Source organism: Scophthalmus maximus, chromosome 22, assembly GCF_022379125.1.
Source record: "Scophthalmus maximus strain ysfricsl-2021 chromosome 22, ASM2237912v1, whole genome shotgun sequence".
In the NCBI taxonomy this organism is placed as follows: Eukaryota; Metazoa; Chordata; class Actinopteri; order Pleuronectiformes; family Scophthalmidae; genus Scophthalmus; species Scophthalmus maximus.
In genome coordinates this window covers 10,192,594-10,213,361 of record NC_061536.1, presented here as the reverse complement: position 1 = coordinate 10,213,361, position 20,768 = coordinate 10,192,594, and the positions used below count along the sequence as shown (strand labels likewise).

The 20,768-nt window shown below is 41.7% G+C and overlaps 3 protein-coding genes across 4 annotated transcripts; 2 read left to right on the top strand and 1 right to left on the bottom strand.

Annotated features, from left to right (window-relative positions):
- Positions 1-848: 848 nt before the first annotated feature.
- Positions 849-12,016, top strand: cap1 (CAP, adenylate cyclase-associated protein 1 (yeast)). Of its 2 annotated transcripts, XM_035620057.2 has the most exons (13): positions 849-1,020; positions 5,205-5,309; positions 6,068-6,168; positions 6,392-6,469; positions 6,683-6,826; positions 7,465-7,550; positions 8,134-8,239; positions 8,550-8,742; positions 9,135-9,313; positions 9,510-9,633; positions 9,922-10,004; positions 10,181-10,324; positions 10,836-12,016. In XM_035620057.2, the coding sequence occupies exons 2-13, from the start codon at positions 5,207-5,209 to the stop codon at positions 10,917-10,919; spliced, it is 1,425 nt and encodes a 474-aa protein (XP_035475950.1). In that variant the 5' UTR covers positions 849-1,020; positions 5,205-5,206; the 3' UTR covers positions 10,920-12,016. The 2 variants fall into 2 exon arrangements, with proteins under 2 accessions (XP_035475950.1, XP_035475951.1); XM_035620058.2 differs by lacking the exons at positions 849-1,020; positions 5,205-5,309 and adding an exon at positions 5,830-5,908.
- On the bottom strand, positions 12,017-16,121 carry ppt1 (palmitoyl-protein thioesterase 1 (ceroid-lipofuscinosis, neuronal 1, infantile)). Its single transcript, XM_035620060.2, has 10 exons — positions 15,978-16,121; positions 15,117-15,239; positions 14,860-14,969; positions 14,191-14,318; positions 13,926-13,996; positions 13,376-13,478; positions 13,194-13,284; positions 12,972-13,070; positions 12,692-12,763; positions 12,017-12,460 (listed from the first exon to the last, which is right to left on the bottom strand). Exons 2-10 carry the CDS (start codon positions 15,229-15,231, stop codon positions 12,338-12,340), a joined length of 912 nt encoding a protein of 303 aa, XP_035475953.1. The 5' UTR covers positions 15,232-15,239; positions 15,978-16,121; the 3' UTR covers positions 12,017-12,337.
- A 213-nt stretch (positions 16,122-16,334) lies between these two features.
- rragcb (Ras-related GTP binding Cb) lies at positions 16,335-20,499 on the top strand. Its single transcript, XM_035620059.2, has 7 exons — positions 16,335-16,876; positions 17,597-17,800; positions 17,885-18,084; positions 18,267-18,381; positions 18,464-18,606; positions 18,705-18,853; positions 19,405-20,499. The coding sequence occupies exons 1-7, from the start codon at positions 16,694-16,696 to the stop codon at positions 19,560-19,562; spliced, it is 1,152 nt and encodes a 383-aa protein (XP_035475952.1). The 5' UTR covers positions 16,335-16,693; the 3' UTR covers positions 19,563-20,499.
- Positions 20,500-20,768: the final 269 nt, after the last annotated feature.

Below are 20,768 nucleotides of genomic sequence, written 5' to 3'. Positions count from 1 at the left end.
TTACATGTGGAGACAAATATATATATATATGTGTGTATATGTATATATATATTTCAATGTGTGTGTGTGTGTGTGTGTGTGTGTGTGTGTGTGTGTGTACATGTATGTTTTAAATACTGGTTGCATTATGGGAAATGTATAGAGCTTTAAAGATTGTGACTCAAGACTGTAAACTAAAAGATAGGATTTCTTGGCCTCTGCTGCAATGATTTTTCTCTTGCAAGTAAATATCAATTGTCTTTAAAGTTTTTCTTTAAAGGGAATCTATTTTTTGAACATGAAAAGGGATCTGAATTTTCATGCTTGCAGATTATGTATGTCTGCCTGTGTATGAACCCCATTATCTCAACTTTCCCATAAAATACAACTCTACAGTAGATTCACCAACTTTATTTAAAACTATACTTAGTTATATTTTAGTCATTTAACATGCAGTGGAACTGAAGTTTCTGAGGTCCCAAACAATGCAGGCCCCTGTGCAGTGTAATTTGGATAGATGCATATTTATTTTGCCAGTACAGTGGCTTTAGAATATTACACACACAAACAATCCTGTATCATTACATCAGCATCATCAACATGTTCTTGGAAGGAACATGCAAACACTGAGAACCCACAGACGTACTGTATGTACATGTGACGTGTCCTATTTTGAGACATTGATGTTTTCAGAGGAAACACAAATGACACGATGGCAGCTGTCCACGTCAAGATATACGCCATGAAGAAAAAAGAAAAAAAAACCAAACTTGTTTCTTCGTTTCTCTCTCCGCTGCCCTCTGCGTCTCACGCTCCTTATATGGCAAAGGAATTACATTTGCGCGGATAAGGGCGGAAGTGCGGCGCGGTGACAGCTGGGTAAAAAAAACAAAAAAAACAAAAACTCGCCGACATCCAGGAAGAAAGAGGCGAAGCTCGGTCGCTCTGTCTGTTCCGGTCTGTTCCCTCTGCGACAACCTGCACCGCGGACTCACGGCGATATCAAAAAGGGACCGAATCACTGCTTGACCACTGTAGCAGGTGAGCGACGCACAAACCGACGATTTAACGGCTTCACTTGGGTGTAATGAAATTAAAAAAAGGGGCCATTAATGCGTCGCCGCGATTTCTAAATCAAGAAATCGTTGCGTGAGATCGCTGTGATGCTAACACGCCCCGGCTAGTCGCGTCTGTTAGCAAAGACCTCCGACTAGCACAGGTCTGTTTTTCTTTTCTTTCTTTTTTTAAAAAGAAAATGCTTTTAATCCTTTTACTCAAACTGCAACTTCTCCTTTCACGGAGAAAAGACACTGGTTCGCTGAAATGTGTCAACTTCTTGTTTTTGTTTCACCCCCACTGCAGTCTAGTGCAACGTTAGCTAACACGGGGAGGCGTGTGTGTGTGTGTGTGTGTGTGTGTGAGTGTGGGGGGGGGAATATCCAGGAAATGCCGAGACAGACAGTAGAGGAGACACTCCACGACAAAGAGGAAGAGGGACACACACACACCAGTGCTAACAACACGTACGTTTATTCAGAAACCGTTAGCGGGTGTGTCGTTAAGCTAGCCGCGACGCCCCACCACCGGCACTTGCTAGCTAGCTAGCTAGCTAGTTAGCCTAGCCGCTCCGTCTGACAGCAAACGCCGATGATCGCATTAACATCGGCGGCTTGAACTTGATTTGTCTGCAGCCTCTGGGCCCACCGAAGAAGTAGGACTGATCAAAGTCAGAGCTCGCCGCCATTGCTCTGCCCCCCTCCGACAAGGAAGCAGTCATGTGTTTTTGTTTAATTTCAATGCAAACACACACACACACACACTGAGCAGGACGCTCCCTTCTTTCTGCCTGCACCCCCACCAGCTCCCACCCGCCCACCCCCAGGCAAGAGAGGCACAAGCCCTCACAGACACACACACACACACACACACACACAGGCCTATAACCCACTTCACCGGCCCCTGCATGATGATGATGATGATGATGATGATGATGTTGATGGAGGTTGATGCGCAGAATATTTATGCTCACATAAGTGGGTCTGTGAATGCAGCCTGAAGTGAGCAACATATTGGAGAAGACCAGCGAGAGCTGCAACATTGGGGGAAAAGAATGTGGCCCCATGCAAAATGCATCGTTCCCGCATAATTGCGTAAAGACCCGAGAAGCTGGAAGCACAGAATGTTCAGCATTTGTGCTCAATCGGTGACATAAGCGATTATTGAATCCTTGACATTCATTTTCTGTGAATCACCTGATGGATCGATCAGTGGGTCCAACAGGGAAAAAAACTAAAGATTTAGGAGGTTGTTATCTCAGTGTCGATCACCTTGCTAACAAGTTACAAATTTGTAATTTAATTTTGAAAAAGTTTGAATAATTTCTAGAAAGGGCTGCACAGTGTAGTTTGTAGCAAATAGTGAGAAAATAGTGCAATTATTAGGGAATAATGTTTTAGATTTGGATCCCTGGTGAGTTTTTTCTCCAGTTTAGCTTCACCTCCACTGAAAAAAATAAAAATATGTATATCACAGTGCTCATGTTCATTGTGAATAAGGAACATGTCTTATGCAGTTCATCAGAGCTCTTCAATTATGTGGTGTTTTTTTTAATTAGTTTTTGTACAAAAAAAAGGAGCTCTCAGGAAAATGTGATGGCAGGCGCAGTTTCCTGTCTTGCCTCAAGACAATATCTGCCCCGTATGTCTATGGAAAAGTTTTTTCTTCTTTCTACTTGACAGTAGAGTTTCCTTGGCGATCAGCACTTTGCCTGAACGTTTGTGGTCACTTTTACTTCTGTGGAAATGTGCTCAAGCATTCATGCTTCATATAGCAGGTCATCCAGTCCAGTACGCTGAAATGTGTCTGTCTCTGGGATTTTTTTAAAAAAAGGAGAAGAAATTGCTTGAGCCCAGAACAGAGCATGTTGGTGTCAATATAAATAACATACGTGGTAAATTAAAGTGCCTTTTCAAAGCAGCTGACACATTGAGGAGGTTTTGTTTGGTTTCTATTACTACCACAATACACCTTTAGTGGGGCACTCCCTTCCTGGATTGCTGCTGAGTCATATTTCATCTGAGACCAGGAAATCTTACAGATGAACTCTGGTTTTAACCTGCAGATGAAGACTTTGGTTCTAAACAACTAGGCTTGTAGGTCAAGGTTGGGGACGGTGTGTTTCTTGCTATGATCTAATTTAGCCCCAAGCTCTGCGGAGAAAGAATAGCGCTTCCTGTGCTGTAAGAATATTACTTCATCTTTAGGCTTTGAGAGTAACTGGACAAGTCCTCAGTAAACATTTTAGGGTTTTAATAATATGGTGTGGCTGATACTCAGGCCTGTCGATGTTTATCTCATTTAACAGCGTCATGGCTGATGTACAACCAACCTCGCCCCGCTGTAAGTCATTATTATACTGCCGACAACAACGTGATTAATATGAGCTTAAGGGGAAGTCAGAGTCGTATAATGGTGTAATGCAACATTTGCATCATTTCCAACCTGCCATAAATCCAGAGAGAACATTACATTTCATCAAGAATTTAACTTGATAAACAGTTGGTCGGTTGTCAAAATACTCGGATTAATTCACTATCAATCTTTCGACCAACAAATTTGTGCTCTGTTAATTTGCAACCCTTTTTATTAAGCAACATTCACTCTTTTTCTGCCATTTCTATATCCAGGGAACTGTAGCTTTCGGCCGTTGCGGCCAAGAATGTTAGGCACATGCAGTCATTAGTTATCTAAAGATTTATCTCTGTAGTGAAAGTGAGGCGGTCGCAGCAGGTTTTTCATGGATTCATTGGCGATAGTGGTTCGTCTGGCTCCATTCATCAGCCATGTTTTAATCACCTGAGACTGGAGACACACTCTCGGCCACACCGATGAAGGCAGTGTCAGGTTACTGCAGTCTTTCTCATTGGGGGGGTGTACTAAAGGTGTAAGACTACGTTAGACTTGGATTGAGGTTAGTTACTACTCATGTACTTGAATGCGTTAGTCACAAGTATCAGCTTTGCATGTGCTTCTCACGGTTTTGCTGTTAACAGAGTCAGTCCCATCTTTAAGTCTTCTGCTCTTTTCAGATCATGTTTTATTATTTCTGCTTTATTAGCAACAGTAGAGGTAGTTGTTGCTGTTTCGTAAGGTTTGGTCAAACAAGCCCGTTCAACTGACATAGTTGGGACAACAGGGCAGGTCTGCACTCCTCACAGTAATTTGTAAGCAGCTACATACCTTTAACTCAACAAGTCCTGACCCGCTTACCAGCATTACCATTCCTCTCCCTTTTTGTCACCTGGCCCCTCTTAAGGTGGAAGTCAGACACCAACCTGAACTTAAATGTATTCAAATAATTGGGGATTCGGTCTGCATGGGCGATGTAGGACCATAACGGTGCACACTGTGTTAGGTCATAATGGACTTCAGTACCGTCTGTTAAGACACCTATGTGCACTCTGATTACTCATCTTGCAGGTTTTTGTTTTTTTTTATAAAATCAGCCTGGGTTTGGATTGATTGCAATCTGAAGATTGCAGAATATTTATTTGCAAATGATCAAACTTTAACCTGGCAGAGGAGAAAAATTGTATGACTGGTGTTTAAGGCCATTGAGGAGCGAAGAAATGTATTGAAGCAAAGACACAGATGTTTCATCAATCTGATGACCTGCAGCCACACACATTGTTCCAAGCCTCGTCGGTTTAAATCAACCAACTGCAAATGTTCCCAGGATTCGGAGCACTGTTGTTGTTCTTCTCCTGCCCAATTGGCTAATTGTTAATTGCAGTGATTGTCTTCATCGTGTGTCCCAGGGGAAGTTCAGTCCCCAAATTAGAAGCTTGAACAAAAAAGCACCACTGTGCCTCGACACAAACACCAGTACAAGTAATTTAAAGATTGGGTAAAGCTTTTTGGTGTTTGGTTTGGTCAAAAACTGACCTGTAGATCACATTAAAATTAAACTGAGTCATATTTTCCTGTGTTTCAGTTGAGGCGACTAAGCAACTGAGATACAGTTAAAATAACTAAACTAAGTCTGTGTGCAAAACTTAACCCAGCAAAGATTTGGCATCAATTTCATCTTTGAAACTTGAAAGCTTTTTTAAAATCAGGTCATAGAGATGCGGGTATAAAAATGCTGCATTTCCAAAAACAGGATAACATTTTTGCTTGGTGTTCCAGTTTTGTCACCCGTCTCGCTCCTCTTCTCCACCTGGCAGGTATGGCTGAGTTGGCGGGTCTGGTGCAGCGGCTGGAGGTGGCGGTGGGTCGTCTGGAGTCCATGTCGGGCCCCGGAGGCAGCTCTGGAGAATCTGCCGGGGGAGGTAATCACCATTTATCATGATACTATGGGTATTATGTCTGAGTGCGATATCCTTGTCCACTCAAAGTAGAGTTATTTGTCAGATAACACATTTTTAGTGTTTGCATGCAGACACCAAAGTTTGTCTAAAGAGAAATGTTTTTATGATTGTTAATTAATAAGTCAGAGGGTGAAAGCGTCACCTCAGTGCTGTCCAATGTGTTAACAACGACTTCTCTGCTCAAACAACAAAAAATAACAAATTCCCCTGACACACGTATCTCTTGACCTCCTGTCTGACAGAAAACCTACAATACAATCAACCCTTTTCATCGTATCATCGAACAATAATTTGCATTTGATGGCAGCTTTCTTTGCTCTTGACTGTAAAACATCTGAGGACGTAGTGATGCTTGTTGAACCGTCCCACCCTCTTTGGAAAAAAAAAGAAAGAAATAGAACAAAGTGTCTTCAATTGCTTGTGGTGTCACTGAAAATTCCTTTGATGATTTCAGCCTGAATTCTACCACACTACCTGTAGACCTAATATTTGAAAGATGATCTTGAATGCACCTCAACTTTTACCACTTGGAAATCATAACTTACTACCTAATTTTAATGGTACGCTTATTTGTTACTGTGTTGTATACATTTTATTTCTTTAATTCTTTTTTTGTTTTCTTTCATTTCAGTTAATTGGGTTGTATTTTCCATATCATGGGCTCTTTTTTTTCAAATGACTGTTTAAATACATTTTCAAGTTTTTTTTTTGTCGTACAGCTGTGTCTGTGTACGTCGAGGCCTTTGACGAGATCATCCGTGGTCCTGTGGCCCAGTACGCCGCCCTCAGCCAGAAGATCGGAGGTGATGTCCAGAAACATGTAAGTCATAGTTTGAGAGGCAATTTACTCGGCTATTCCTAAAGATTTTATCCATTGTCTCTCGCATTAACTTGTTAAGATCTTTAACTGCACTATGTATTCACTGTTTTTGTCTTCGAAGCACTTAACCTGTTTAGTTTATTTTTATATTTTAAATATGTACTACAAATTCTACATCTTACAGTACTGATGTTTTTCCAACTATCCCCTCTCGTCCTTCCAGGCAGACATGATGAAAAAGGCGTTCTCCAGTCAGAGACAACTCCTCGCGACAGCCTCGTCCTCCCAAAAGCCGTCTGATGTGAGTTTAACACACTAATTGCTCAGTCAATAAAAGTTGTAAACGAGCAGCGCATCGATCAATCAGTTTCATCAATAAGCATAATTTGTTCAGTTCGCCTTCCCAGCAGCCCCCTGCACACTACTCTGTCAGTATCTTTCTTACCTCATAACAATCTGAATCTATGAGTCTAAAACTTAAACTTGCTTAAATTAAATCTACTTGTGTCTTCAGACGGTTCTGATGACCCTCCTGCAGCCAGTGTCCAAAGCGATCCAGCAGGTGCAGGCGTTCCGCGAGCAGAACCGCACCTCGACGCACTTCAACCACCTCTCCGCTGTCAGTGAGAGTGCGCCTGCCCTCGGATGGGTCGCCATGGTGAGACTGGGGAATATGAATGGTTAATGGGGCAAGAAAGGAAAGTGTGTGTGTGTGTGTGTGTGTGTGTGTGTGTGTGTGTGTGTGTGTGTGTGTGTGTGTGTGTGTGTGTGTGTGTGTGTGTGTGTGTGTGTGTGTGTGTGTGTGTGTGTGTGTGTGTGTGTGTGTGTGTGTGTGTGTGTGTGTGTGTGTGTGTGTGTGTGTGTGTGTGTGTGTGTGTGTGTGTGTGTGTGTAAAAAGGCGGGAAAACAAGCCCCTCTTTGAGTGTCATCGGTGTCTGGTGAGCGACAGTTTGTTGGCTGACGCTTGGACGCCAGCAACAAAGCCGCACTGTTACAGTTTAGATGATTAACACTGTTTGTTGTTGTTGTTTTGATCCTAATGAATAATTCATCAGCTTTTAACATACACATAATAGATTCATTCATTGTTCACCTACTCTATCTCAAACATCTCATCATAAACTTGTGAACTTTTGACTTTAACCACTCATTTGCTGCTGTAGCTTCATATTTTTCTGTACAGATATTAGAGTGGCATCAATCTTCTTATCTGAAACTTTTGAACTATTCCTTTTAGTTTAGATTTGACTGAATACATTTTTAAAACGTTTTTGTTTTTTTCATTTCATGTCTCAGGCTCCTAAACCGTGCCCCTATGTTAAAGAGATGCAGGACGCCGCCATGTTCTACACCAACCGCGTGCTCAAAGATTTCAAGGAGAAGTACGTAAATGTCTGCAGCAGTTATTCTGTCCACACACTTATTTTAAATGTAATGCAATAAGAGTCCAGAGGGAGAGTCCTCTAAATGCATCATTTTGTTTTTGAAATGCCGTAACATCTAGTAGATAAAAGGGTCATGTTTCAAATGCAGCCAAGCAGATTTCAGGACACATCTGTCATCCATTCTTTCTTCCTCTGGGCCCCTTTTAAGTTGTATACCAGAGATTTACTGAGTCAGCCCTGACGTAAACATGTTGACGCACGCTGGTGGTAGACTTCCTGTATTTAGGCATGAAACCTGAGTTTTTGTGTTTATGAGTAGGCTCGAGTTACAGTCAAGTTAGACGGTAGAAGTTACTGTGACAAAAGTCAACCTTGTGACGAGCATGACTTTTATTCTAAATTCGTCAGTGAGCTCGCTGCACAGTTAAATGCAAAATGATGATCCTGTATCCAAATACGAGGCATGAGATCAGACAGTATGAATATTAGCTTAGTCGTCAGTGTGGGTAGGAAAATAAATAAAAAAAATCTAGTAGTAAATCTCTGATCATCCTCATCATCCTGCTTCCTTCCCCAACAGGGACAAGACACACGTGGACTGGGTGAAGGCCTACGTCTCCATCTGGACTGAGCTGCAGAACTACATCAAAAAGCACCACACCACTGGACTGAGCTGGAGCAAGACTGTGAGTCTGTTAAAAGTTACAATGAAAAATCTTCAAAATTAGGAGTAAAAGTCACTAAAAGTGTCTCTTATAAGACTTATAAATAAAGGAACTTATTACATCATATAGTGAAGTACAAAAAAACAGCAGGTCTAAAGCGATCACATGTATATTCTGGCCAGCAACTGGCAATCGGGTAATTTTTTTTCCCTCAGCAGCAATTTACATTTACAGATTTAAGATATATATGTTTCCAAATGGGGATGATATAAAAGGTAATTGTCTAAAGGGAAATTATTTAACTGTTTTTCTAATTTCCTGTGCACCTCAGGGCGCCGTAGCTGCGGCCACTGCAACTCCTCCCAGCGCTCCGGCCGGTGGATGTCCTCCCCCACCTCCCCCCGGACCTCCTCCTCCTCCCATGGATCTGAGCGGATCCACCGGCGGCAAGGGCGGCGATTCTGGTTCTGAAAACCGCAACGCTTTGTTCGCGTCCCTCAACAAGGGAGCCGACATCACCATGGGTCGGTAGCTTCAAACTATATTGGGACTGTTATCTACTCTGTGAATTTACTGCTAACCATAAAAGACCACTTCCTGTTGCTCTTGCAGCTTTGCATCTATGAAGTATTTGTGAACAAAGGTCATATAAACTTCTGTTCACCAGGTCTTAATGTGCACAAGTACTTTTTTAAAATTCTATAGTGGATCAGGTTTTGCAGGTATAAATTTAAAAAGAAGAAATAACCACGACCACTTTTGATGCAGTTTGTGCATTGTGACTCATAATAAAAGTAATTTAAAATGCATAGTCTCCCGAGCTTCTCCAGAGAGTTGAATGGATCATTATTTTTTATTTAACGTGTACCTAGTATTTGAGACTCACCTGATTCCCTCTGATCTTGACCCTCTCCAGGCCTGAAGCATGTGAGCGATGACCAGAAGACCCACAAGAATCCGACACTGAGGGCTGAGACCGGTCCAGTGCGTACAGGGCCAAAACCCTTCACCCCCTCCCCCCGGCCGGCTGTGTCTGCCACCCCGACCCGCACTCTGCCCCCTGTGCTGGAGCTCGATGGGAAGAAGTGGAAAGTGGTAAGCCGTTGGACCGCTCCCCTCTCGCCGCGTGCTTAAATTAATAAATCACAGCAAATCAGACTTGTTTATTGTCTGTTGTACTTTTTTTCGTCATTTAAAGCTTATATTTAGGAACTTTTCATTTCTGTTGCTGTTTCATCAGCTCTTGGTTTTTGTCTTGTGCTTTGTTTCTTGCTCTCGCCCCCTCCTGTAGGAGAACCAGGAGGGAGTGCAGGACCTGGTGATCAGCGACACTGAGCTGAAGCAAGTGGTCTACGCTTTCAAGTGTAACAAGAGCACCCTGCAGGTCAAGGGCAAACTCAACTCCATCATTCTAGGTAAGAATGGGTATGAGGACGTGAGGCAAAGATACTGTGAGCTGAATTTCTGTTTTGCTTCAAACATCAAACTCCTCCTTGCAGTAATAACTTGGTCATATCTGAACGCACACAAGTACATATGATCTTATATTTGTTGAGTTTTCCTCAAATAAATGTCCATGAATCTGCTTATAACTCAATGAAATAAAGATGCTCCTTATAGCTGCAGGACTTGAGGATCATCACATTCTGTACACTCTTATGTGACATCACTGAACAACGCTTCTATCTGTTTCCCTCTGTTAGACAACTGTAAGAAAGTGGGCCTGGTGTTTGAAAATGTCGTGGGCATCGTTGAAATCATCAACTGCAGGGACATCAAGATCCAGGTGTGAACACGATGCAGCGAATTAATTACATATTCTCCTGTTCGCTGGCTTTGTTGCATTTCATGATATCACACCAGTGATTTCTACCATTCTGTTTTTAATAGACATGAATGCATTTTTACACGAGTGTCCTGCTTTATATACAGCTGTAACTAGTTTTTTATATATATACCCAGGTCATAGGTAAGGTCCCAACCATCTCCATCAACAAGACGGACGGTTGCCATGTTTACCTGAGCAAGGACTCCCTGAGCTGCGAGATCATCAGCGCCAAGAGCTCAGAGATGAACATCCTGGTGCCCAACGACGACGGAGAATACGTGAGTGTCCTCTCGCGGAAGGAAACGTGATCTTAGGATTTGTGTTTGGCCTCTGTATAGCTACTTTGCCGATTAGGTTGTAAAAATAATTTAGTCGCTGCACCACAGACTTGATGCACGGCTAATCTGTATATTTAAAAAAAAAATGCTTATGAAGTTAAACACTTTACATAAACGGTGTGTGAACAAATAGGAATTCAACGGGAAACCTGGAAGAACATCTTGTTTCTGTTAATAAATTGTCTCTCATTTCATTCTACTCTCTCCATTTTCCCATCTACACTGACAGTAAAACAGCTGAGAAATATAAATTCTCTATCTAATAATTTAAAACTGATGAACATTTATTCAGGGATTAGTCGACTGGCCGAGTATCACGGTCTTTTCATTATGTTTATAACTAAGTATTCCTTTAAGGGTGTATTTCATTTCTGAAAATATATTTCTTACAAAGCACGAAAAATACACATTTCAAGCGGAGCGTGACCTTTTCTGTCTCCTTCGTTCTCAGTCGGAGCTTCCTGTTCCCGAGCAGTTCAAGACCATCTGGGACGGCCAGAAGTTTGTTACCACAGCAACAGAGATCGCCGGATAGACGAGGGCAGCATTATAAAATGGTCGCCCCCCCTTCCTCCTCGACGTTTTGTTTTGTTTTTTTTGCAAACGCCTACCTGACTGATCGCCCACACCCAACCAGCTAACTCTCAACACTGTAGACTGAGATTCGGACCTTGTGCGTTGTATTCTCTCTCTCCCTTCTAACCCCGTCAGCCAATCACAGCTTAAGCTGTCCCTTCCCTAAGCCAATGAGAGGACTGCTTGCGTTACCTGGAGCAAATCCTCCAGCCAATCAGCAAGGGAGCAGCTTGTCACTAAAATTGGGTTTTGCCAATAGCTGGGATGCTCTTTACGGTTTTCTTTTTCCTTCTATCTGGATAATTTTAAAGATAAATGGAACATGTAGAATAGCCAACAAAAGCACTGCAGCCAAACAGGCTGGTTTCCTTGTTAAGTCGTGGCCTGTTTCACTTTATGAAAATCACTTGTGAAGCTCTTGTCAAACAAAAGAGGATAATGACATCATCCATATCACCGCCACTGTAACATTATGAACACGCACATCGTGGATAATAAATGTATAACGTCAGCACTCGTCCGTGCACATCCATAGAAGTAAAACCTAGTTGTATGCAAAACCACTGTCACATCCTCAAACTCTTCATCTAGGTGATGTTGGTGTGATGTTAAAATAACAGGACAAATTAGAATTCCATGTGCTTTCCCTCAAAGCCACACACGACATTCCCGATTTTATTAAAAACATTCCATGGAAGGAGGCATGTATGGGAAAAAAAGTTTGCAGTCAAGAGCAAAGATGTTGATACAGAGGATGAGGAGAAATAAAATGATGGGGGAAAAAATTAACATTCGTTGTAGTTGAATGCTCCACTTCAGTGTCTAGATTGGAAATACCTGCTCATTTGTGTATATATTAATAATAATTAGTCTCAAATGTTTGTCCTCACCATCGACATGTCTTCACTCACTCTATACTCTTTGGTTCTCCACTGATTACTCTTTTTTTTTTTTCATATTGTCTTTCTTTAACTTCCTTTTCTTTTCTTTCGGGTCCAAAATCCGAGGTCTGCTCATTAGTAATGGAGACGTCATTAAAAAAAAGTTGCAATAAAATGAATGTTCTGTCTTTATTGGAAGTTACAGATGCATCAATTCAGTTCAATTATATACATTAGTCATTTAAAACGATTAAAAAAAAAAAATTCCATATTCCTATTTGAGTGTTAGTAGTACAGAGATGGACTAACAAAAATTAGCTGCTAAAATGTATTTAGAAAAGCTGCATCAACATGTTACGTGTGATCAGTGCAAAATGAATGAACTACGTTCTCTCTGCATCCCTGCTCTGGTTGTTAAGCTTTATTTTAACTCTTAACTTGCATTATATTATATTTTACTTCCAGTGTTTTTTTCTACCCCTAATAAAAGGTGTATTTAGCCCAAGTATGGCAGCAGGTTTTGGTTGAACCATTCCCTGGTGAACTGGAGGTGGTCTCCCTTCGTGGCCAGAAAAACCAGCTTCTCGGCCTTGTCCATCGCTGCCAGGCCCAAACGATCCTGAACGTAAGGACACAGACTTTAGTCCTAAAGTTTTCGCGAAGTCTGCTCATCAATTAACAAAGGCAAAAAGTCCAAACATTGATTTGTGTTCAGAAGAAACACTGGCACATCCATATCCATGAAAATAATATCAAAGGATGACTTTTTGAAATATTTTTTATATGGGGTCTGCGCCAGCCTCCATATGAAAATACTAACAGATGAACTTGTCGTCATAAAGACATTTACCTCTTTGTAGAGAAGACTCTCCTGCAGAGTCTCCGTCTCTTTGGCCTGGCCGGTTTTCAGGAAGCCAAACCACTATGAGGAGAATCTGTGTGTTAGCGATGCTGCTTTGTTACATGAAGTCACAGTAAACATACTCAATGTGGTAAATTGAGGAGGTTGGTGCCTTAGAAAACAAAAAATATGTTTAAAAAAATCATAGATAAAGATGAGAGATAAGATGAGTCATAAGAGATATGATAAGATATCCTATAGAGAGGATAAGAGTCTCCAACACACTTACCTCAGAATCTACAGGATCCACCACACTGTCCTGCAGGAACTTGACCATGACGAACTTCTCCAGCTGCTGAAGATTCTTCTTGTAAGTCTCATTTACAACCTTCGGCGCAGAAGCAAAAAATTAGAGGCTCTAGATGATTATAGTCGACCGGATTTTAGCTCAATCCAGATTTCTCACAACATGGAAACCAGTGTTGTGACCATCCTCCATCCACGTACTGACCCTCTCCTGGTTGATGTCGGCCAGGAAGAGGCTGTGCTTCTTGTACAGGTCGTCATTTAACGGGTCGTGCCAGTACTGCGCCTGCACCAGGCTAAAAACCAACAGACACGACATCCAGTCAGTGCTCCACAGTAACACAGTCTCACACACACACAGAGAGAGAGAGAGAGACAACAACTTACTGCTTCTGAACCATGTCGGTGTAGGCTCCGCTGTTCAGAGCTTTGCGTATCATGTCACAGATGTGAGAGCTCTCTCCGGGACACCTGGGCAGCCCGTACACGCCTGAGGAACGACAAAGATGAGGAGGAGAGTTGTTCCTGTCAACACTGAGGTTCTGACGGAGGTGATTCATATTCACACTGGCCTCCAGAGTTTAGAAAAAAAAAAACAGATGGAGGAGCTATAAATAAAGACCTTGTCTGGAGATACATAGTCACGCTAACAGAGGAAGATAATAAAATATAAATATATATTAAACTTGATTACATAAACAGACGATGGTTGTTTATCAGTTATTGTTATTCATTGTTGGTTTTGGTCTTTTTTTAATGATATTTGTTAAAAAATGAAAAAGTGACCTTTTAAGAAATTGCCTGATGTAGCACAACTGCAATAGATTCTGGAGTTTATATCATTTGTGATACCAAAACGTATACATTATACATTTATTACAGTAACTAAGTATACAGTATATATTTATAATGTTGTGGTTTTTCACAATATCCTCACCTTGGTGCTGACCGCCGACAGAGATCAGGGTTTTCATTTGTGGAGAGGGACAGCGCTGAGCCACGGCCCTCCTGTGAAGAGAAGGAACCAGGTGAAATCAAGAGCGAGCGTCCTTAATTCTTGTCAGGAGACAAACACTCTGTTCAAACAGAGGCTGCAGCCTGAGAACGAAGCTTTACTAATCATCTCTTAAGATGTTTGCATTTCCTTCAGTCTGAAGAAGAATAAGGCGAGAAGGGGAGTAGGAGTTACATGGGTTACGTACAGAAATTGCCCCCCCTGTGAGAAGCCCATAGCGTTGTATCCTCCCTTCAACTTTGGGTCCTGAGCAAGCTGACTGCACACCATGGACACCTGCTCATTCACGTCCTTGAAAAACCCATTTTCTGTGTCCTGCAAGGAGGAGAAACGGGAAGAGTTCAAAGCGCGACGGACGAATCGAAAAGGAAGAAGAGGAGCGCCGTCCACGAGGAGAGATGTTGTCACGGCAGCGGCGACGTATCAAAGCAACAGGTCAAACTGGTTTGCAGTGAATTTTAACACAGAAAAAAAATCACAGTGAAGTTGTAAAGGAGCCATTTTTTTTTCTGATGCAACTTTTGCCACATGCGCTGCAAATATCACCGAATGTTCATGTGGACGCATCGCACATAACAAGCGGGTCCTATTTTCATATGCATTGTGTGTTTGTGCAAGAGGAAGTGAGAAGATGACTTTCCTATTCTAGGAAATTAAATAAAGTCTGAGCAAAATATCACACTTTTTTTTTGGGTGAATTGGTTGAAGTATCAGCTTTTTAGCAGTAGAAACACTGTAAAATAAAATTATGTGGATAAAAGATAACTTTACAAAGGAACTCTTCTATTTTACATTAGGAAAAAAATCCTCCTAAGAGATTTGGCTCTGGTTGGGTCGGTTTACATTGCAACAGTACCTCTATGACGTTTTTCCCAATCATCAGTGAGAGCACGTAAATGCCAGAGATCTCTTCCTCGATCATCTTCTTTATCGCTCCCATGCTGAGAGGGTTGCAACAGCTGTCACCTGGAGAACAGGCACATATTAACCAGCTTGACTCACTTCACAGCAACAAATGTAGTATATGTCGTGTATGTTGGGTGTTTTTTTCCCCCATGTATATAATGTTGTAGTGCTTTCAGTATAATAACAGGCACTATACACTACACTCACCCATCCCATGCCAGATCACCAGTGGTGTGGTCCCATTGTTGGGGTCATGAACTGGGCTGGCAGCGACCAGCAGCACTGGACCAGCCAGAAGGAAACAGAGGAGGGCCGTCGTCATCCTGGACCCTGAGGCAAGAACCCAGGAGCAAGAAGGATTTTATTTCTGCAACACCTTATCAAAAACTGATGTTATATATTTATTTTCAGAAATAAGAACAGACAGAGACGAGACAGAGTTCCTTGACATATTCATACAATACATTAAAAGTTATTTTCCACCACCACAAATTTCCTTGTTGGAGAAGAGGTCTCACATGGAGCTTAATATTTAGTCCCACATCAAAACTATTTTTTTTTTGATAACCTTTATACTGGGTTTAATATTGTTGCCACAGATGCACATGAAACCAAGTGCAGATATTAAAATCAAAATCAAAACGGCTTGTGTGTCTGTTTTGTCAACGGGTCAAACGGTGTGTGTTCAGTCTGTCATTATGCAGAACGTGTACAGAAGGTGTGCGCATTTCCTGTTATCTCCACTGTTTGCACTTCTTTATCACTGCGCCGACATTATCGCAGATAAACCGGCAAAAGACAACGTTCAAACAGCGACTGAGCCCAGAAATCTCACTTTGAACAACATAATGGGACAAAGAATCACGTGTTTACTTCGAACAAGCCCAGATCACAGGCTTTTACACCAGATAATCAATGAGGAAATACATGCTCGTAAAAATGCGTTGCCAGATTAACGCTGTGGAGTTGTTTAAAATAAAAAGGCAGCATTTAATTTAAGCATTAGATTCATTGTAACAAGTCAAATTAATGTTAAAAACATCATCAATCCACTAAAACATTACTCACCGCACAAACACTTCCTGCTCGTTTGTCAGGATGCTCGTTGTCACATGACGAGCCTTTGGTTTAGACCGAACAGCCAATCATAATCAAGGTGTGGGGGGGCTGTGTTGCCATGTTGGGCCGTTTTCCGCTCAGATAGGCTAAAAGTTAAATTTAGACCGGTTGTGATAGTTTGGGGAACTTATTATCTGAACTCAAATACATGATTTGAGAAATATATTTTAGATTTAGTGTGATTTTAGCGATTACATCATTATCACGGATCTCCATTTAAATTATAACTTACTTTCATTTTCAGTAAATTATGTCGCTATATTAGGATATGATTTTAAAGAAATCGACTACTTGATTGTCCGCCAAACCTGGCAACACTGAAGTGGGCGGAAACGCCTGTCTCGTAACTGTCCTGTGTTTTGATCCTTCCTCCTCTCTCTGCTTGAATTAATCAACCCTGTGCCGATATGATAGTTACTTAAACTTCTTTCTAACTTTTATCTCAACCCCCCTTGTGGACCCGTCACAGCCTCATCTGGTATTTGTAAACACAGGAACACCTCGTTCCGGCAGCTAGCTCGTTAGCTTGCCATGCTAGCTCGTTGCGAAAATCCCCGACGACAACAACAACAAAAACAACAACAATCTGGTTCCGATTATTTTGCCGGGGACAACCGAAAGTTTTAAGACGCCGGCTGCTGTGCGGGGAGTTATTACAGCGCAGCATGTCTAATAAGAGGTGTGAAGACTCTGCGTTCACGGGCAGTTACGACGTCGGCTCCTTTCCCAAAAGTTTCGGTTACGGGGCGGAGGAGGAGGCGGACATGGACGAGAGCTGCGCGCCCGCCGAGAAACCGAGGATCCTGCTGATGGGGCTGCGACGGAGCGGGAAGTCTTCCATCCAGAAGGTATCACAAAAAAGAATATATCTATTTTTATATGTGAATGTGTGTGGGAGTCAACTATATGTATGTGTGTGGGAGTCAACTATGTATGTGTGTGTTTGTGTGTGTGTGTAGGAGTCAACTATATATATATATATATATATATATATATATGTGTGTGTGTGTGTGTAGGAGTTAACTATATATATATATATATATATATATATATATATATATATATATATATATATATGTCTGTGTGAGAGTCAACTATATATATGTGTGTGTGTGTGTGTGTGTGGGAGTCAACTATATATGTGTGTGTGTGTGTGTGTAGGAGTCAACTATATATATATATATATATATATATATATATATATATATTTTTTATATATAGTGTGTGTCTGTGTGTGTGTCTGTGTGAGAGTCAACTATATATATGTGTCTGTGTGAGAGTCAACTATATATATATATGTGTGTGTGTGTGTGTGTGTGTGTGGGAGTCAACTATATATATGTGTGTGTGTGTGGGAGTCAACTATATATATTTATATATGTGTGTGTGTGTATATATTTAAATATTGGGTAAAAGAAAATGTAAATTACATTATACAGATGTACCTAATAAGATGGCCACTCAATGCACACATGAATATGACTACAAGATTTTTTTTTATCACCATATCAGATTAAAACATTTAATAAAAAATAACCTGTTACGTTGTGACCTGCACATTTCCCCAGGTTGTATTCCACAAGATGTCGCCCAATGAGACACTGTTCCTCGAGAGCACCAACAAAATCTACAAGGACGACATCTCCAGCAGCTCCTTTGTCAACTTCCAGATCTGGGACTTTCCCGGGCAGGTGGACTTCTTCGACCCCACGTTCGACAGCGAGATGATCTTCAGTGGAACCGGCGCTTTGATCTTCGTCATTGACGCTCAGGTCGGATGAACTGAAAGCTAAAGGTTTTAGGTTTTTAAAATGCTTCCTGTGTGACATGAATTAACACGTCCGTCCTGTGATCAGGACGACTATGTGGAGGCTCTCGGGCGTTTGCATCTCACCGTGTCTAGGGCCTACAAAGTGAATCCAGACATCAACTTTGAGGTGTTCATCCATAAAGTGGACGGTCTGTCCGACGACCACAAAATTGAAACACAAAGGGACGTTCATCAGAGGGCGAACGATGATCTGGCAGATGCCAACCTGGAGAAGGTTCACCTCAGGTGAGTGTCTCATGCGTCTGCACAGGTTGATCCTGACAAATGGGTGGATCCAGGATTCTTTCCCCCCCACTTTCCTTAATCTGGCAAGATGGGGCATTTTCCATTGCGGAGGTTTTCCCTCTCTGTGCGCCCTTCTAATTTTTGAAGAGCCTTAACTCTCCTGTCCTTCTTTCCCTCCTCAGCTTCTACTTGACCAGTATCTACGACCACTCCATATTTGAGGCCTTTAGCAAAGTCGTCCAGAAGCTCATTCCTCAGTTACCAACGTTGGAGAACCTTTTGAACATTTTCATATCTGTATGTTGTTTATTTTCGTCTCTCTGTTTTACCACAGTTTTTTTTAAGTGTCTCTCTTGTTAACATCCTTCGTGTTTGCCAGCATTCTGGGATCGAGAAAGCATTCCTGTTTGACGTCGTTAGCAAGATTTACATCGCCACAGACAGCTCTCCTGTGGACATGCAGTCCTACGAGCTGTGCTGCGACATGATCGACGTCGTCATCGACGTCTCCTGCATTTACGGGTAAGAAGCATTGCGCTTAACCTGGCGATTGCCAAAAGTTCACATCCTTTCTTTATCCAGAGTTGCAAGCTGCCTCTCTGTCTTCCTGCTCTTGGCAGACTAGTGGAGGATGGCAGCGGCTGTGCCTACGACAAGGAGTCTTTGGCCATCATCAAGCTCAACAACACTACCGTGCTCTATTTGAAAGAGGTCACAAAGTTCCTCGCTCTCGTCTGCATCCTCAGAGAGGAGAGCTTTGAGAGGAAAGGTGGGCGGTTTGAAATTTTATAAACAGTGGAGTGGGTATCATTAAGACAGCGGTTCGATTATACAGGATGTCAAAAGTGTTTATTTAAAAATCCAGAGCTGGCAACATTGAACTGTCTAAACTGTTCACAATGAGCTATGATGCCGCGTTTTTCCTTTAGAGAAGGTCCACACTGAAACATCTAACAGTGGTAAAAACTTTAGAAAATCGTTGCAGTCAGAAATTTGCAATTGACTACGTGGCAGCAAAGTTCCAAAGAAAAGTTTCTGCATCTAACTTTGAGTGTGGTCACTCATTTTAAATGCTAATGTAGCCGATCACAATACATGTGTTTTTAATTCTTCTATTAAAAACGCAACGGTAGAAGTATTTCTGTTCATTTTGTGATCAGAAAACATTGATTTGATCGACCGGTCAGTGCAGCAGCACAGTAATTATTTACTTCCTTACTTACTCTCTCGGATTGAAACTGATAAATCCTGTTATTTTTATTGCGAAAGCTCTGCCACATAAAAAAGAAAAGTAATGTTTGAATGAACTTCTCTGTGCAGGTTTGATAGAGTACAACTTTCATTGTTTCCGGAACGCCATCCACGAAGTGTTTGAAGTTGGCACCGCGGCAGACGGCGGCGTCTGGAGATCTGCGAGCTCGTCCAACAACAGCCCGAGCGGCTTGAGATTTGCCGCGCTGAATGGAAATGCTGTTTAAAAAGGGGAAGGGGAGACAAGTGTGATTTTAAAATTTGGGTTTTACCTGAAGTGCAGTGAGGCATGAACATGAACGCACATGTGCCTCCCGTCCTGCAGATGTGGCCCCTTATTGTGTGCAGATGAATGCGAGTCAATTATTGTAGAAGCTCATGAGTTAAACTCGGACAGATGTCACTGGGTCAGTTTCAAAGAGCCTAATCAAGCCATTCTGACTAAATTATATTGAGCCGGTTCTCCTCTGGTTTGAGAGGAGATCACATGTAAAATACAGTATATTTGTACATTTGTACATTATTACAGGTAATATATATATATATATATATATATAAAAACAAATCCTGTGCCATAGTTTGGATCCTTCTTTTCACAGTGCAATGTCAAAAATTCTGTCGGTTATGTTTACGTCCTTGGCCAGTAGATTCTATAGTTTACATGCAATCCGTCACATCCTACAACAGAACAATCTCCCTTCATGTAATCCTGCTCATGTTACCAATACTTATTTGGTTCTATAAGTGGCTTTAATCCCCCGGTAGGTAGGGGGAAAAAACGAATCCTTCCCGAGCGCGGTGTTTGTGCTTCAGTGTGTTTTCTGTTGATTATAATGACTCATCCGACCGGCACTCAGCACAGGATCTCCGCCGACCAGAACGGTGCCAGTTTCACCATTAAGCGCCTCGGGTGATTAACAGAGGGGCCGACAACTGGAAACCTAATGCAGTGTGGAAAGAACTGCTGATGCTTCTCTCATCTCACGTCCTGCCACAACCTGCTGACAGCTGACTCTTTTTTTTTTTGTAGCTTGACGAACACTTTGGACAAATCTACAGCAGCGGTTGCTTTCTGCCTTTTTCGGTGCAAGTGCTTAGTGGTGCCTTGGAAGATTTATTTTTGTTATTGTATGCAAATCTTTAGTAAAAATACGTTTCATATTTTTCTTGAGTCAAGCTTTTCTTTCAATTTAACTTTGAAGCCCATTTCTGCGAGTTATGGATAAAAAGAGTCCAGCATCATCAGTATATTTTTCTTAACTAATCGTTACTTAAAATGATCTAATAATTATGAGGCCTGATGATTGTAATTTGGTATTATATAATTTTAAGAGAAGTTTTAATCAAACTTACTTTCAAAATATAAACACACACTAATAGGTGTAATGGAAACTCCCACTCGTTTGTGACAAAAAATGCTAAACATCCAGCGT

Coding starts and splice junctions, on each gene's coding strand:
- cap1 (XM_035620057.2), top strand. CDS start 5,207: ATGGCTGAGTTGGCGGGTCTGGTGCAGCGGCTGGAGGTGGCGGTGGGT. Junction 6,169..6,391: donor GAGGTGATGTCCAGAAACAT/GTAAGTCATAGT, acceptor TCGTCCTTCCAG/GCAGACATGATGAAAAAGGC. Junction 10,325..10,835: donor CCAACGACGACGGAGAATAC/GTGAGTGTCCTC, acceptor CTTCGTTCTCAG/TCGGAGCTTCCTGTTCCCGA.
- ppt1 (XM_035620060.2), bottom strand. CDS start 15,231: ATGACGACGGCCCTCCTCTGTTTCCTTCTGGCTGGTCCAGTGCTGCTG. Junction 13,479..13,925: donor TGTCGGCGGTCAGCACCAAG/GTGAGGATATTG, acceptor GTCGTTCCTCAG/GCGTGTACGGGCTGCCCAGG. Junction 12,461..12,691: donor AGAGTCTTCTCTACAAAGAG/GTAAATGTCTTT, acceptor CCTTACGTTCAG/GATCGTTTGGGCCTGGCAGC.
- rragcb (XM_035620059.2), top strand. CDS start 16,694: ATGTCTAATAAGAGGTGTGAAGACTCTGCGTTCACGGGCAGTTACGAC. Junction 16,877..17,596: donor GGAAGTCTTCCATCCAGAAG/GTATCACAAAAA, acceptor ACATTTCCCCAG/GTTGTATTCCACAAGATGTC. Junction 18,607..18,704: donor GACGTCTCCTGCATTTACGG/GTAAGAAGCATT, acceptor TGCTCTTGGCAG/ACTAGTGGAGGATGGCAGCG.